The sequence below is a fragment of the Dermochelys coriacea genome, chromosome 7, assembly GCF_009764565.3.
Source record: "Dermochelys coriacea isolate rDerCor1 chromosome 7, rDerCor1.pri.v4, whole genome shotgun sequence".
In the NCBI taxonomy this organism is placed as follows: domain Eukaryota; kingdom Metazoa; phylum Chordata; order Testudines; family Dermochelyidae; genus Dermochelys; species Dermochelys coriacea.
Genome location: NC_050074.1, coordinates 13,444,401 through 13,463,294, shown reverse-complemented (window position 1 = coordinate 13,463,294; position 18,894 = coordinate 13,444,401). Strand labels below are relative to the sequence as shown.

The following is an 18,894-nucleotide window of genomic DNA, read 5'->3' as shown; positions in this document are numbered from 1 at the left end:
CAGTCAAAAACTTGAAACAAACTTTTGTACTCTCACCAACATCTTCTAAACTAAAATCATTTCCCACAAATGTAAACACTGGAAGCTAGATCTTCAGCTCTCATAAACCGGCATGGCTTCATTAAAGTCAATAGGCTATACCTGTTTACATTATCTGAGGAGCTGGCCCTGCTGTGTATTGCAAAATACTTTACATGAGCCAAACACTGTGAGGGTTTTCTCCATAGAATTTGATTGTGAGGAATATTTGTGAGTAGGAGAAGATGCTTCAAAGAATCATGGGAAATGTCACTGCATGCTGTAAGGAAAATCTTGATAAATATGTACAGAGAAAGACAAGAAACATGACCTTGGAGGAGGATATATGCTTTTAAAGATGAGAAGTGATTGATCAAATATCAAATCAATTGAATTTCATGAACAAATTCTAGTAGCTTTAAATAATTTAGCTGGATCCTCCATATCTCTGACTTCTGTTTTATGAATGCTTTAACATTACGGAGTCTAGTGGCCACTGCAGAACATCAATATTTTGCTTGCCTCCAGTTGCTGCTAATTTTGATCCTTGAATTCCTATGTCCTATTTTATCTTTCACATTGTTATCAGGACAAGCAGAGCTGTGGGTAATGGCCATCCATCAGCCTTTTACATGAAGCAGTTATCTATATCACAGTCAGGATTTCACCATTTTTCATAATTTGTGTACTGTGCATGCTCTCTGGACCTTGGTTCTCCTTTTAGATTTCTAGCACAGGAAATACTGGTATATAGTTTGCCAGCTCTCTTTAATTTGGGAATCAATCACTGAAATAACTGCTGTCATCATTACATGGCTCTCAATTAAGTTCCATAATTGTTTTTCAACACAAATGCAAAGTTGTTGGCTTAGTTGCAGCAAATGAATTTTTCACAGTATCCCCATAATCATTCTAATAACCATGGTACAATGATTATTAAACTGTGCATATAGATCAGGGGTTCAGCTCCTGGTGTGGGCTTTTTTCCTAATTAATATGTTTAAATCAATGAAGGAAGAAAATTAACGAATCCATGTGATTGCCAGCCAAGTGTTTAATCATAGCATGTGTGCCTAGTGTATTTATCTGATATTAACTAATCCATAAAGGATTATTTCAAATCATTTTTTAATATCTTTATATTAAGCCCAGTTGATCTAACAGTTTTATGAACCTTGTTGAATGCAATCATTAAAAAAATATATATTTTATCATTGTATGTGGAAAATGCATCACTGAATAATAATTTATCTTCAGCATATAAACCAAAAATATGCAAGTCACTGAGCTTGGTTTAAATATTTGCCTAGAAAGGAAATGTTCTCAAACTAGACTGACAAAACCATGACCTCCAGTGAAGTAAATACTACACCTGTTTTATAGATTCATAGAGTTTAAGGCCAGAAGTGAACAGTATGATCATCTATTCTGACCTCCTACATAATACAGGCCATAGACTGTCCCCCATAAATCCTCCATCAAGCTCATAACTTCTGGTTGAGCTACAGCATATCTTTTAGAAAGACCTGTAGTGATAACTGGGGCTTAGCAGGGCTTCCCCAGTTGTGAGCCTAAATGTAAGAAAGTGAATAACAGTTTTTAAAAAATCACAATAATCTGTAACGCTAAATATTTCTCAGAAAAAGGTACAAAAGAGAGACTCTTTCAGGCAAAATACAAAAGGCCTACAGATATAACTCAAGGACTATGTTAAGATTATGCTTTCGTAAACAACAGAAGCATGGGATTGAAAATCAAATGAACCTAAACTGGTGTGTTGGAAATTAGGACTAATTGGTGGACAAAATAATGAGGACTTGGGCTCTGTTTCCATCCACTTCTCCACTTTTGGGATCCTCAAAAAGATACTTTGGGGGGAGGAATTAGTTATCATGGATGCTGGCTGACTGATAGATGGGAGAATAAGAAGGAGTGAGCCTCTTCCCACTATCTCCTGGGACCTTGAAATCCACTGTGAACCATTGGAGATTCAACACTCTAATCTTGAGAGAGGTCCAGATGAGATTGGGCCAGAGAGGTGGACCCATAAGACATTTTCACCTCCTCTGGTTCCAACTAAATCCCAAACACTACCTGAGATGTGAGACTATGTGTCCCTCCCTCGTCAGAGATTGTTTTCCCCCTTCCCTGCCTTATTTCTTGTTTTTCCTATCCCTCTCCTTTTGCCTTCGGTTTAATAAGAGTCTGTCTTATCCCGCCAAAACTGTATACTTTTCAACACTGCTGTAAGGCTGTGACCAAAGAGGTGGCTAAAAGCAATACCCTAAAAATCTCACTGCTGCTACAAGTTTGCCCAGTCTCAGAGTGCCTAATAAGATGGTCTAATGTGCCTGTATTTTATTAGCTGAGAGACTACAAAGTGACAATAAGCACTGGAGACAGAAGCTGCATTTTCTATCTTTCCTGTACTTACCTGTACCCTCCTGTGTGTATCTTGTTTTGTCTTTTAGGAAATGAGATCAGGCAGCAAAAATAACAGCTCCAGCCCATCTCAACTAACTTTTTCTCTTCCTCCCCAAAAAAGATAGTTATTATCATCTAAGAGACAGCCAAAAAAGGGATTTTTCTTCATTAAAAAGTCTCTGTAGCTAAGGGGGAAGGAAACAGGATAGGGCTAAAATGAAAGCCTTATTTAAAACTTTCCATTTCAAATGCTTTAACTGTTTTTCCTTCTTTTCTGTATCTTTAATTTAAAAAAATTAAAAAGATTTTTAATGGTGTGTTTGCCAGGGTAGTAAGCATGCTGAGGTCTCTGCATTCCAGACTCTGAACACTGTTTAAAACTGTTTAATGCTGGACAATGACAAGGTCATGTTAACACCTTTGAGTCTCTGGGTCTATTTAATACAACAGATGTCCACTCCAGATTTAAAGACTTAAAGTGATGGAGAATCCTCCATGTCTCTTGGTAAGTTGTTCCAGTGGTCAGTTATCCTCACTGTTAAAAAACATGAGCCTAATTTCTAGTATGATTTATCTTGCTTTGTCTTCTAACCATTGGATCTTATCATGCCTTCTGTGCTAGTTTAAAGGCTTATCAGAAATATTCTCCATATGTAGACTATGATCAGGTCACTTCTTGACTTTCTTATAGATAAGAAACACCCCTAACTGATGGTTTCCCAATAAAATTACTTTTGAGATCCATCAGTTAGACACTTTTAATCCATTTAATATGTAGTACATTGATATTGTTTAGTGCTATAATTTAATCAGAATATCAAGCAATACTAAGACAAGTGCCTTACAAAAGCCTAAATATATGATGTCAACACAGTTACCTTTATGAACCAAATTTATAATATAATCCAAACATGGTATCAAGTTCATTTGACAAAATCTATTTTCCATAAAACCATGTTGACTGGCATTGATAATATTCACTTTCTTTAATTCTTTAACTTTATCTAAACTATAGGTTTCAACATTATAAAAACACAATGGTTTGATTACACTAAATAGATTTTTTTTTCCTCCTGAGTTCTCATTCCACAGGAAATGTCAAAATTTTGTCTTTTTATTCTAATATGGAATAAAAACAAATTTTGAAATGTCAGAACTTCCTGTAGAACAGAAATTCCATTTTACACCCAGCTGAAGGTTCTACACAGTGCAATAGTCTGCCTGGGTGCTACCCCCTGCAGGACTGGGGTCCTGGTTTGAAATTAAAGTAATCTCATTAGAAAACATCCTCATAGCAGCTCTTCACATATTGGGTTTCTTTCTATATGCTACCAAAAAATGCTAACCACAAGCATAGAAGGAAGGAGGGTGAGATTTGTATTACCATTTTTGTTTTAAAATATACATTGGGAGTTTGTTATAAGCATTAATTAGAGCAGCCACGTTACCTCTCTTTGATCATTGCACCTGAACAAGCACTATCTATAGATCCAAGAAATCATGGCCTTTCAAATCAGATGTGCATAGAAGCAAAATCTATGCTTTATCTCAGTGAGATAGAATGGATTCTAAGAGGCATGTTACTGCCAACTCAGGTCAATCAAATTATTATTATTGGTCCTTATTGATGCTCTTTTAAGTGGTTAAAATATTTATGTGCAGCTCAGTGACACTCACTGAGGCATGGAAGTCATTCCTGTCTTTGAAAACATTCAAGACAGCATTTCCATTCTAATTGTTACAACCAAAAGCCAAACTGATCAGTCAGTATAAGGGCAGTATAAGGGCTGGGCAAGCACACTACATTTTTTGGAAATTGGAAGTGGCTCCATACAGCACAATGAGTGCTATAAGTGGTGCTTAATTAAAAAAAAATTGCACTGTACAGACTTAAAAAAATCCTATCTGTTGTAGTAATTTTCCTTCATTTTCCAATCTAAGATGAAGTTTCTAGAATAAGCAAATGGCATCCAGATCACCAAGAGCCACCAGAATTTCACTGCCAGTAAAGAGAACAAGAAGTGGGGCAGAGACTGACCACACAAGCATGGTTTCCCCTCCACTTCCCCCATACCTTCACAGTACCTAAATGTTGGTGTAAGCATAACACATGTTCCCTAGTTAACTGGACATGGGTGGGATGGGGTGGGGACTCATTCTAAGCCCACTGCAGTCAGTACAAGACTTTCCTTTTATGTTAGCAAGCTTTGAATTAGGTCCTAAATCATCTCCTCTGACCTCCTACACCTCTCTATTGTCTCTCTGAGGTAGCAGCAGCTTCATCAGAGCCACATAAGCATTGGGCATTCATTGCTCCCACTAGACCACTTTTACACCCTCACGGTAGCATCATGTGGAGACTCATCACTAATTAGAAGACAAATGAATGCATTAGTCATGTAGCTGATTGAGGTTATATTAATAATTCAGTCATGAGATTAAAAAAGTACACTGTAAGGGCAAGATTCTCAGTTTGTATAAACTATATCTAATTATGCCAGCTGATTATGTGGCCCAATATATTTACTAACCAACACAAAATATGTGTTTTAAGAATATCTATTGTAACAACAATATCTTCTGTAGAAAAAGCATTTTCAAAGCCTTCATTATTAGAGTTCTGTTTTTGTCATACATCCTTTGGATTCAACTGGAAAATCTCCTACACAACTCTTTAGAGGAATACGGTTCTTTTTTGTGACCAATATTTATTTATAAGCCAGATAGGCTAATGTATGTGAATGATCACAGAAACGGGGGGGGGGGGGGGGGAGTCTAACGTAGTGACTAAAACAGAGGGTAAAAGGATACACAGATGATTTCCATTTCATTTTGATTTGGCATAATTCACTAATGTTTTTGATATGTTCTTAACACCATGTCCAACATATAAGTTTGATAGTTGCCTAATTGCTAAATTCATTGCCCTAGGCAGCCTACTGGAGATAGATATTTATTTTTAGAGTGATCCAGGAAACAACATGTTAGACAAGGGGAAGGCAACAGAAAGGATTGATCCATCAGTCATTCTCAGATTTTTCAACAGTATGAACAAGACCTAGAAAATGTATTCTCAGATTCATTGGGCACAGTAATGTGAACTCCTTCTATTTAAGATGCTGAGAGAAGCAAAGTACCATCAACTTCCATTGTAATCAACAGGACCTGAAGGCTCTCAGAATTTAACACCTCAGTGAACTAGTAATATGTAAAGTCTGTTGCCAGTAAAACAACAAATGCCACTAGGCGCTACACAGCATATAAGCCAGATGCCCATGTATCCTCACTTTTTTCTGTCAAATCCCTCCACAAAACCCAATCCTTAACTGTTGACTTCCACACCGGTGCTAGCTTCCCCTCCCCTCCAACCCCACTTCAGTCACAGCTTTAAAATATCAGAATTTATACAATGTTACTAATATATAACATGGGTTATATCAATTGTAGCTGTTTTACCCTTTGTTTTTGCTTTTCCCACTTTTACTTGTCTGTTACCTTTATCTGGATTTGGATTTCATTTGGGTCATTTTATCTTATCTGAAAAACATCATTACAAGTTATGGTGCAATACACACCCACATCCACACACACACACCACAAATGAGTACAATATGACATTTATTTATTTACTTACTTATTTAAACACATATCTTTTCCTGACACGTGTAATCAAAGGACGTGACTTTCAAACTCACATGAAATTTTATATTCAGTATGCAAGAGAGCTCATTTGATCTCTTGCACTCAGTGACAGGAAAAAATGCCACATGTCGCACATGAACAATCATAAGTAATCACCCACAGTTCAAAAAGGAAATATATAAATATCACAGAGAACTATTTATGAACAATTCTCTGAGTTTTTAAAAAATGAAAAGAAAAACAGAATAATGAATACATTAGAGAAAATCACAATATGCTCATAGATATTTAGCAGTCAGAAAAAGAGGCTAAGTATATTGGTAAAATTATTCATTGTGAATTATTGACTCCACTCTAATGAAAATACTCAAGTGCAATGAATTAGAAATTATCTTGTAAGCCTGTGTGACATTTTTTCCTTTCATCAATATTATATAAGCTACAATAGAAATACTGGGCCAAATATTGTTATAAACAGCCAACTTTGTTGGACATTAAAAGGCATAGTAGGGTATTAGATTGTGAGGTAATATAACTGGATATTCATGTTGTTTTACTCAGTATCTAAAGTTATATTTCTATCTTTAGTTTTGTTTTCATTGTAATCTGGTCTGCATTCTGCTATTTCTAGCACAATGTGGAATATAGTGTCTCGGTTTTTTACTTATTCCCTGTGCCCATTTCAGTGTGCACATGCGCTCTCTCTCTCCCCAATGGAGAGAGAGAGAGAGAGAGAGAGAGAGAGAGATTGGTGTGGTTGTTAAGCATTATGGGTTTTTGAAAAGAAGTTGCAAAAAATTATGACTAGAGTCAACAGATATTTTTAAATGTTATAATGAAAATCTTATAAAAAGACCTTTAGGGTACACTAAACATTATTAATTATTATTTATTATTATGTTATTTTCACATAAGCATATTTCTCTATATAGAAAAGTATCAGCTGGCAAATTATATTATATATAACTTTATTCCTATTGTAGTGCTTCTGTGTTTATGAATCAAAGAAAAACTTTGCAGTAGTCCTTGCAATCCTTAACTCCACACTCAACATAGCATATTACTACAATTTCATGCTGTTCTTGATTTATCTAGATATATGGGAACCTAACATATGTAGGCCAGATCCTCAGATGGTATAACTGATTTAGCTGCATTGAAATCAAAGGAGTTAAGCTGATTTACATGGAGGTCTTATTCCTGCTCCTAGTAAAGTCAATGCAAGCCCTGAACAGTGCAGATGAAGCCCCAGGTGAGGATCTGACCATATAAGTATAACCAGGGCTTTGCAAAATATTTTATATAATGCAAAGCTTAAAAATGTTGAAACTGATTTTGACATCACATTAGTTGTGCATCACTGTAACTCCATTTACTATAATTGAGTTACTCCTGACTTACACCAAAGGGAGTGAGAGAAAGAAAACAACACCAAATTATTTTTCCTATCTCCTGTTCATTCCATTGTATTTTGGGGTAGAATGAAAGTAGGCAGGATGTGGGGTAAAGGAGATAAGGTGCATGGAATGCGGGGGAGAGAGAAAGTGAGAAACAGAATAATTGAGAGGAGGAAGAGGGGGAAATAGGAGAGTATGGGATGAGATTGAGAAGAGTTCATATTCCAAGTGTGTGTGTTCATAGGGACATCACAGGGAAGATCCACAATGGAGCTGTGACAACTCACACAAGTTGAGGATCTGCCCCAGTGAGTCTGAGGTTCTGAAGGCTACTTCTGCTCCTGCAGAGACTGTTTGTGCATATGTGTGGAGGAGAGAGAATATACTGCAGGCCTGGGCTGGGGATTTTCACAAGCTGCCAAGGAAGCTCCCTCTTCCCTAGTTTATTGAAAGTGCATGAGTAGATGGATTGGAGAGCCTGGAACTCAGTGACCTGAACCAACTGATAGCCAGGCTAGTAAATCGCAGGGGTTCATGGGATGAGGGCTGGAAGACATATATAGTGAGCAGTATGGTAAACCCAGGACAAACAACTACAAAAGGGGGGTAGTAATTGGTCCCAGGGGTATAAAAGGCTCCTCCCTATCCACTGAGGAGAGAGAACCAGGGGGCAATAAGGTTCAGCTGGAAAAGGGGTTGCTAGGGAACCAATTAGGTTCAGCTGACTCCAACTACTTGGGACCTTTTCAAACCCTCCCCTGGGTGGTAGGAGGGGGAGAGTGAGGGGAGTAGGGAAGTTGTCAGTAGGCTGTTTGCAGCAAGACACCATACCGTCTCAGTAGGGAGGTTGCACTTGCTCCCCAGAAGGGAAGGAAGACAAGCACAAGGGTCTGACTGAGGAGAGGAGTAGCAGGACCCAGTGCCACCTATAAGGATTTGCCTTGCCCCAAACCTGAGTCTCCAAGGCTAAAAGGGACTGAGTCTACTGAGGCGAACAAGATATTTTGCCACTCTTCTAAAAAATGGAGGAAAATTTACTTCCTCATATAGAAAGCTCTGAAAAGACTTCACTGCGGTATGTTGACACTTAAGATAGAGAGAAGCCAAGTTCCCACTTGCTACTGGCAGCTTTGCAAAGAAAACCTTCTCTCAATATTTAAAAGTTATTGAACATATTCTCCAGTTCATTAGGTAACACTTGATTTCCTTCAATATCTTGCATGCATGATTTCTCATTCCTCAGTTTTCTTTTTCCAAAATCTTTGCTTTAACCCCATTTAATGAGGAATGTATAGCATCCTTTTCCAAACTTACAGCTTTTCTTTTTATTAAACTCAAGTTTCCAGAACATTGGCGCAATGGACTATGTTTAAAATAAAAGAGTCTAAGGTTATTGAAGAAACAAAAAAATGCTCTGGACCTAGATTTTATTAAGTGAGCCTATTGGGTATAGTAAGTTAGAAATCAGAACTGTGCCATGCTGTTTCTCTAAATAAACTTATAAATATATACATGAAATGTTAGAATTAGAGATAAGCAAGACTTGTGTTTTTTTGCATTCCAAGCTTTTATGATGAAAGTTTTTGCAAATACTTATGCACAGCAAGATGCTACCCTTTTCTGGTTTTCACAGCTATTCTGTGGATTTTAAGTAATGTTGTAAGTTTTTAAACACTTTATGGGAAATGTTCAGTGATGTGTTTTCTTTACGTTAAAAGCTCATGAAATTACACAAGTGAAAAATGACATTTTAATGACACATACTTCACAAAATTGATGTATTGGTCATTTTTTCACCATCTTTTTTTAAAGAAATCTGAACAACTCAGGCCTGATCCAAACCAGTGAAGTCAATAGAAAGATTTCCATTGTCTTCAGGAAGATCTGAATCCAGCTCAATGGGATGTATTATTTCCTGAGGGCCTAATTTTTTTGTTAATAATATTTTAAACAGTGGTTTCTTTGAGCAGTTTATATTGTCATTATTATGGTTTTTTAATTTAAATATCTAACAAAATTGTGACTCAAGTGAAGATATTCCATTTTTGAGGGTTAGATTGTGCCACTTTTACCCATATTGGTGAGTATCTACTCACAAAGGTAGTCCCATTGACCCCTTAATACCTTTGCGTGTGTGTGTGTGTGTGTGTGTAAGCACTCACCAATGTAAGGGATGTGCTACCAAGCTTTTGATCAACTATAGTTTAAAACATTTACAGGGAGACCACACAGCTGCAAAGCTGACTTCACCTGTAGTATGGTAATGGATATCCTTTGGCTGTACAATTCAGCAGTATTTCTGGGTCCTCTGAACCAATAGAATAAGTGATGTCATATGGCTCTTGGATAAAAACAGGAATGTGAAGAGTATCTTTCTCTGTGAAATAAAACAATAATTTAAGATTAGCCTTAATGTAGGTGATAAAAACAAACAAACCAAAAACCAGAGCTTCCAAGGTTCTTCCCTTTATTTAAAACCTAACACTATTATATTGGGCATCAGTCTGCAGGTTCTTCTGTAATGGAGCAAACATTTAAAACCAGATTCATAATAAAACCTCATTCCAGGGGATTTGTGGTTTATTTACATAATGAAAGTGAAGAGTAGCTTGTTTGCATGTTTTCTACCGAAATTATGTGGATGTCTATTACATCTACTCCCTCTCCTCTGAACATCACACTTATGCATAAAGATTATGGGTGGAAGCTGAGAAGGACAAAGAGGTGTCATTCTATCGATCTATCTTTAGTACTTCTATGGTGCTCAACACTGCAGTATCTGAAGGCCTCAAAATCTTTAATGTATTTATCCTTACAGTACCCCTGTGAGGTAGGGAAATACTATTTATCCCCATTTTACAGATGGGGAAACTGAGGCACAGGGAGACTCAATGACTTGCCCAAAGTCACACAGGAAGTCTGTGACAGAGCATAGAAATGAGCCCACATCCTAAGCTAGTGCCTTAACCACTAGACCATCCTACCTCTCTAAAATGTTTAAAGTTACTTTGATAGTGCTCAGCAATTTTCTGTATGCATTTTTTGTCTCAATATGTTTTTTTTCTTGGAAAATGATAATACATTGGTTACATGTCGTGTAACGTAAAGACTGTCAAATATTGCAACACCCTTAAGTATATATTTAGGTCCTGATCCTGCAAGTAGAACTTCATAGGGAGACCTCTGTACCTGCCCAGAGCTCCATTGATTTCAAGGGTCTATTAGCTTGCAACTTGCGGGAATGGGGCCTTATAAAGTATACTGTATACTGCATGATTGGTTTAATCCTCTTAGATACTAAGGTCAGAAGGGACCATTCTGATCATCTAGTCCGACCTCCTGCACAGCGCAGATTCTCTTGCTGTTATTAAAGCTTCTTCTAATCATAGATGAGACCAGAATTTTACAGTTTCATGGATCTAAATCCAATAATATTTGACATTTGCAATAAGTCCATTGAAAAGATATGATCAAATGAAAAGCTTGTATATTTTAACTTTATCGCTTAAAAGCTTTTAAAGGATTGCAGCTCATAGATTCATAGATACTAAGATCAGAAGGGACCATTATGATCATCTAGTCCGACCTCCTGCACAACGCAGGCCACAGAATCTCACCCACCCACTCCTGCGAAAAACCTCTCACCTATGTCTGAGCTATTGAAGTCCTCAAATCGTGGTTTAAAGACTTCAAAGAGCAGAGAATCCTCCCTCAAGTGACCCATGCCCCATGCTACAGAGGAAGGCGAAAAACCTCCAGAGCCTCTTCCAATCTGCCCTGGAGGAAAATTCCTTCCCGACCCCAAATATGGTGATCAGCTAAACCCTGAGCATATGGGCAAGATTCACCAGCCAGATACCCAGGAAAGAATTTTCTGTAGTAACTCAGATCCCACCCCATCTAACATCCCATCACAGGCCATTGGGCCTATTTACCATGAATATTTAAAGATCAATTAATTACCAAACTCATGTTATCCCATCATACCATCTCCGCCATAAATTTACCGAGTTTAATCTTAAAGCCAGATAGGTCTTTTGCCCCCACTACTTCCCTTGGAAGGCTATTCCAAAACTTCACTCCTCTGATGGTTAGAAACCTTTGTCTAATTTCAAGTGTAAACTTTCCAATGATCAGTTTATATCCATTTGTATTTGTGTCCACATTGGTACTGAGCTTAAATAATTCCTCTCCCCCTCTGGTATTTATCCCTCTGATATATTTATAGAGAGCAATCATATCTCCCCTCAACCTTCTTTTAGTTCAGCTAAACAAGCCAAGCTCCTTGAGTCTCCTGTCATAAGACAGGTTTTCCATTCCTCGGATCATCCTAGTAGCCCTTCTCTGTACCTGTTCCAGTTTGAATTCATCCTTCTTAAACATGGGAGACCAGAACTGCACACAACTGCAGCTGATCGTCAAGATAGTACTGAGGGAAAGGGATGCTCTATAAAAGGCTTTTAAACATTTTTGAAGCATTTTTAAAGACTTGTAAGAAGCAATCTCCCATTTCCTGTTCCCTGGTACTGTCTTGGCTTGTTTGTTTTATTGTTTTCCTATTTAGTGATTAATTATTGATACTGAATAATATTCTGGGGGACAGGATTGGTAACAATCTGATAAGACTATAAATATTTATGTACTAAAGTACTGTTAGATTTGTTATTTGTTTCCTTTCCTACACTGTTGGTATTGTGCTGTGCTCTTGACCAGCTTTTTGTTCAACCCCAGAAGTGCCTGCTGCTGCTTTTGTAAAAGTGTAACATCATGTTGGCTACCAATCTTTTTAATGGACAATTATATCCAAATACCAGTGGCCTTGTCAGGATTCCGCGCAAGGGTAAACACAAGTATATTCCGGTATATTATAACGTTAAAATATGCCCTTGAACAAATTCTGCCCACTAATATAAACTATATTCAGTCTACACTTCAGGAATTACATAAAAATTCACAGAACTCAACCTGACTGTGAGTGTATTTTTATGAGTAGCACTTGGTAGAAGTAGCCTTCAGGAGAGATGGAGTTAAATTGTGAGTAGTAGTTGAAAAGATTGATTTATTTTACACTGCAATAGCTATTTGGGAAGACACATCCCTTTTTTTTTTTTTAAGAGTATCTTGTATTATAAAGGAAGTGGTAGGGGTATACATACGTTAGATACACTAGAAAGATAAAATACATCCACCAAGTTTAGGATATAAAGCTAGAGCTATACAATATTTCAAGCCAGTAAAACAGCTAAGATGAGCTGGTAGTTTGAAGGTAAATCATTAAACTTCTCTGAACATTATGAGATATTATAAGTGACATAACAGACCATAAAATGAAGTAAATCATATGAAAAAACATCAATTTCCATAACTGTTTACATTCTGCTGAACTTTGCAGGCTATATCTGAACTTGAATGAGACTTCAAACATTTCTTCATTAGCCATCTCTAGTGAACATAAATTAAGCTTCTCCAATAATATAAAGCAAAACCAGTGACAGGATGCAAAAGATAGCAAAAGCAAATATATAACTGAATACAATCATTGACACCACCTCACCATTTGCCTTTAATGGGACCACTTGTGCTTTAAAATAAGTATGTACTTAAATGCCTTGCTGGATCAGGGCTTAAATTCAAAATTATTATTATTATTATCATACCACATTCTGCTAGGTTCTGTGCAAACAGAACAAAAAGACAGTCCCTTCCCCAGTCTCAGTAAATATCTAAGTAGGGCTCTCATTTATCTCTGCTTTCTATGCTGTCCAGTTTGCTTTTACTAAAACTACAGACATTTTCCATATTGTAGAATGAAATTTCCCTGATGCTAGTAATTGAGGCCTTGATAATTCCGTCCCATAAGGAAGGAATCAAATTAAGAACACTTAATTAAGAACACTTCCAACAGATTAAATATACTGTTCTTTCGCTCAACATTTCCTACAATGCTACTTTTCCCCAACTTGGCTCCGCTAGATCTTTCTCATACTACCCTTAATAGGACATTTGTCAAACTGACCACACACTGTGTAAATAAAATTTATCTAAATTCTCTTTCTTTGAGCCTGCTGCTTTCTTATTTTTACTGCCTTTCTGAAATTTCAGATTTATTATTCCAAGGGTTCAGCCAAATTATCCCTCGATTGCCTTTCCTTCGGTAAGTACAATGTTCTTTTCTTGCCTTATGTGTTAATCTACACAGCCCTTTCATCGTTTTTATCTTCCTATGGCTCATGGCTAAATTTTTCAAAAGCACCTAAGTGTTTCAGAAGCATTATTGCCGTTTTCAAACATGATTTTGGCCCTTAGAGCTCTAAGTTTCATTAAAAGTCAAGGGGACATAGACTTCCAGGGACCAGATTTACAAAGGTATTTAGGTAACTTAAGATGCAGATAGGTGCCTAGTGGGATATATAAAACCACCTATGCAGGTTAGGCACCTAACTCCCATTGAAAGTCTCTGTACTGCAGTATGATGTCAAATCAGGATACACTAATTGACACCTGATCTAAAAGGTCCTTTAAGGGAGACATGTGTTACTTACCCCTATTAGAAAGGTTACCCAGGTATTGTGCATGACTTTTTTTTTGTATATTTCTGAAGATGGCTTCTCTGACATGAACCTCTTGATGCCAACTGGCAGAGAGCACAGGGGATCAGATATATGCATATTAAGTTTACCTAAGGGTGGCATGTGAGATCTTTACCAGCAGACCACTGGTTGTCATAATGATTGTGAAATGTACATATGGAGAAAATTTAAGGAATTATGTATGTGTACTGAAAATTGTGTTCTCATGATGTGAGTTAAGGTAGGTCACCAGGAGGCAATAAACATGCTCCTGTCAGGTAAGAGAGAAGAGATGCTTTTATCTCTCTCTGGCTTGTCAAGTGTGTGTTGTGTATTGTCTGCATCATAGTGGAGACCTAGCTACAGTCTGAGACAAATGATGCACAGATAGGAGAAAAAAAAACCAGCATCCCGTTTATGAGTAAGGAGAACAATAAGGGTAAGGGGGTTTACCTGGGGGTGCAGGGAGCATCCTGAATCTTTTCCACTGAGGAGCCAAGCTGACAGTGTGGCTTGTCTCATGCATGGAAGATCATAGCCAAGCCTGGCTGTACTACACTGAAAGGATTTTAAGTGAGTTTTGTTCCATAAGGCATGACCGTAACCAGTTAAAAGAGCCTATCGCTAACCTGCAGAGAGACAGCAGGGTTTGTGTAGGCAGAGAGGGGGGTGCTCGTGTTACCCATGTCCAGTGGAGTTGGGTAGCTGACCCCTGGCAGGCACAGACAAGGCTTCCTCAGGATAAGGGCAGGCGGCAGTGAGGTACCTCACAGCCCTGGATGCCCTGGGAAGAGCCACAGCTTGCCACTGTCATCCTGTCTTCTCTCTAATATTTTTTCTGTGAGCCATGGAGAATGCCACCAAGTTTGTCAATATATTGCATTGTTGGATACCGTATGGATTAGGTTTTATCAGCATACATTTCTTCAGTAGTGTTGGGAACCCATTCCTTATTACTGTCTCTCTAGGAAAGGTCAGGCATGGTCATTTCTAATTTCTTGACTCTTCCATTTTTCCTTTCTTGTAGACGGTGGTCATATATTTTTTCCCTATATTGGCCATTTGCCCCTGTTTCTCCATAACTAGTTATGACACACAAATCTTTTTAGTATCTCTTGCTCCTGTACACATTGAATTTGGATTTTGATTTCAGTATATCAGCATAACGGCATTTGACTAAATGGATGTATTTGTCATAAACCTTGGCTGTGAATCTTCTGCTTAGTGTCTGAAAGCAAATACATACATTTTAACTTTATAAGGATGTGTTTCATAATGAGAGTTTGTATTTCTCTATGCTGTCTGATCAGTTTGAGCTCCATAAACACCATAATTATGCTAGCTTGAATTCAAATGTGGAATATGGAAATGAAATAACATTCCTTTAATCATTATGTGATATTGTCTTGAACCAATATAAAGATTAACCCGGATATGGTGGAAGCCTTTTTTTTTTCCAGAATCATAAATCAATGGAGGATTTCAATGTGTTTTCCTTTAGTGTCTGTGTAGGCAGCATATTTTCTGTTAGGTGGGCTAAAGTAGTCATTTCAGATCCAGTCAAACAGTTTTTTCAGTATGTCCCTCTAGATTTTTACTTGTTTTTACTCTGTGTGTGTCACTCACAGTAAAATCAAGTAAAACTCTAAGTATATTAGACATGCTTGGGAGCTGAAGAGCAAGGAATGACCTGCAGCTCCCCTTCTTTTGACACCCCCACTCCCTGTCACAAATAGATATATATGGGGCAGAAATATGTAGGTTTCCTTTTAATTATATTAATTCTATGTAAAATGGAATTATAGTCACTGTTATATAGAGCTATGATCACTATTATAGTGCAGCTTCTCTTCATTATAGATGAAACTGGTCCGTGCATGGAGTTTCTTTCTGCATTCTGCAGACCCCAAAAAGACTAACACAAGAGAGGACACTAGACATGGGTAGGGCCCATGCAATTCGAATTTTCCTGGACCATAAATGATGCATAAACAGAAGATCACTGGGGTACAGCGTTTCTTCTTATTTCTTCCCCTATTGCTGCCCCTTAAAATGAATGGGTGGGTATTAAGGGCAGCCTAAATATGCTGAAATATCACAACACTGAAGAGGCTAGAACAAGAAAGCACTATGTAAAGACTATGCTGCAGAAAGCTTCTAAATGCTAAGCTGCAATCATTCAGATAGGGAAACCAGATAAGGAGGAATTTATCCCAGCTATTACCTTCCAGAGACGTTATAAATTTCAAGGGTAGTGAGTCTTTAATGAATCTTTCTTACCATGCCTTAGACAGAGCCTCATATCTGATTCAAAACATTAACATGACTTTACGAACCAAAACCAGCAGATGATTAAGAGGTGTCTTTTCTAGCAACTTTATAGTGAGGACCGGGTCAATGTTCCAAAAAAGCAGAACAGGTGACTGAGTGACACTTCTGCCCTGTAGTGACACCATGAGGGGAAAAATATGGAAAACCAGAATGTCTTGAAAATCAGTTTAATTCTGGGACTAGACATACTAGAAAGTTTTTATACTCATACAATTATTGCATGGCATCAATACAGAGCAGAGTTAAGACTGTTTGGGTGCCTTGACTGTGTATTTCCATACTCAACAAGTTTGAATTTCTTTTAAGTGTATTCTTAATGCTGAATTTCCTGGTTTGTAGCTTCATGTGGGGATAATTGCAATATCCCTGTAATGTATTCCAATCTTAATTAATCATACATTTCTCAACCATAATTCTATTTTAAAGTTTTTTTGTCTTTGTTACTATCACTTATTTATATTCTGGTAGCACCTGGCCCTCCAATCAGTATAGGGGAACCACTGTGCTAGGCACTATACAAACAGGTATCTGACCCAAAAGACTTACACTTCACCTTGACTAGTCATTGGGCAAGAGAGAGTACAAATGACTCTTGAGTGCACTGGTCAGGGTACTCATGTGGGAAGTAGGAAGTCCAGGTTTCAGTCCCTGCTCTAATGAATATTAACTGTTTATACAAGGTGGAACAGCTTCAGTCAATTCACTTTCAATGGGACTTGTGCTCCTAAATCACTCATGCATTTTTGACAGTCCCACCATAGTGGGTGTTAATTAACTCTGTAAAGATGTAAGCATCTGCCTCTAAGAAAGACCTGCAAACCTGAACAAAATAAAAGACAATATTTAAAAAACAAAACCACCCCACATATACACAAAGAAGAAATGCTGTTTAGGCCCCAGAAATATTAAAACTGTGTGTGAACCTTTTGTCGCAAATAATGCTAGGGATTTTGAATCAGTCCTGTTAGAAACAGAACAGAATGGATACTTTCTTCAACCAAAAAGTGGCTCCAGGACTTTGAATAGTATGACTGATGCAAAAGAAGAGGCAGTGGATGATATGAAGTGTCAGTTCATTAGCTTGTTAACACCAGCGGTACATAAACTTAAAATAACATATTAATGCAAGGAGTCAGATATTGGCCATGGAAGAAGCTAAGCAGTGATGGGCAGAAAGGAAAGGGAATGAAAGCATCCAAGGAAAGGAATAAAACATGTGAGACATAGCAGACATATACCCAAGGAGACATATTTCCCCAGTAAATTGTTCAAATCCCAGCCTGATATTGAACAAGGAGAGTAGCATATAGAAAGTGAGATTAAAGGACATATTACAGGCTTCAGCAACAAAAACATCCTAAAGCCTGTAGGGATTTTTCCCCACAGGAGTCTTCAACTTTCATGTGCTTTCTTCCCCTCCAGACATTGATGTATAGCACTTCAGAGACACTGGGTTCCTTTCAGGTTTCAGTTTCTCTTGAAAAAGTCAACTCAGGAGCAACTGAGACCTCCCAGTTTGTCTCTTATCAGACACTAAAAATAGAAAGGAACCCAGCTTTCTGAAATGCTCTTGAATGTGCTGGTGGCCTAGGAGGTACTGGGAGTGAAATCCTAGTCTCTCTGAAGCCACCTGAGAAACTCCCATTGACTTTAATGGCACTCAGGATTTCAGACTCAGACTTTACATTTCAGACTCACCATGTATATAAATGACTTCCAACAGAGTCAGGCATTATTATGCTCCGGGTCACCACCATTCTGAAGCTACAGGGTGTTAAAGGGTTTATTCCTTCACTCACTTACTTCCCTGGTCCTTCTCACATGAACAGAGAGCCACAATAACCGAAGTCCAAAGGTGCAAACAATTCGATTGTTTATTGGGGTGAACTTCCAGCAAGCATGATTCCAGTTTCCTTCCTTAGTGTCTCCCTTCCCAGCTCTGACACCACAGAGCCTTACCTGTGTCCCTGTTCCCATTCCCCCCTTAGCAAAACATGATTCCCATTTCCCCCCTTACTTCCTGATTGACTGCAGACTACATAGTAAAACTTGAGTTTTGCTTAGCTGTACCTTAACCAATCTTTTTCCAGAAATTTAACTAACCAATCCTAACATATTGTAACATGATTATTTAACCAACTATATCCCACCACCTTAATTAGTTTACACCCAGCAAAATTAATTATACAGCAGACAGAAACAATCATAGAACCAGACAGAGATTATACAGACAAACAATAGGGAAATGGGGACTACAGTGATAGAACAACAAAGAAATGAGGATTTCACATCCCAGCTATTGATAAATGAGTTCTTGCCAGACAGGATGCTATCCAACTAAGTTTCTTTTACATTTTCTAGGCACTTCCCTTTCTCTGGAGGGGATAGGCATTATCAGGACAGGATTGTATTCCTAACAGCCCAATAGCACCTTATTTCAATGTGACTAGTTTGGAATATGAGGATGTGACCGGTCGCTTCCCAGCTTATGGCTGCCTCTACTGCTTAGCCAA

At 37.8% G+C, this 18,894-nt stretch overlaps 1 protein-coding gene and 1 long non-coding RNA gene across 6 annotated transcripts in view; one reads left to right on the top strand and one right to left on the bottom strand.

The window, feature by feature from the left end:
- CNTN6 (contactin 6) overlaps positions 1 to 18,894 on the bottom strand; it is a 223,589-nt gene that overhangs the window by 126,491 nt on the left and 78,204 nt on the right. For all 5 annotated transcript variants that reach the window (XM_043518977.1, XM_043518978.1, XM_038411465.2 and 2 more), the window contains exon 3: positions 9,732 to 9,858. In XM_043518977.1, the coding sequence (XP_043374912.1) occupies positions 9,732 to 9,858 (127 nt within the window). The remainder of the gene's footprint in view (positions 1 to 9,731; positions 9,859 to 18,894) is intronic.
- Positions 982 to 18,284, top strand: LOC122461066. The gene is made up of 3 exons (XR_006282768.1): positions 982 to 992; positions 7,991 to 7,998; positions 18,152 to 18,284. It is a non-coding gene; the product is annotated as an uncharacterized LOC122461066 (long non-coding RNA).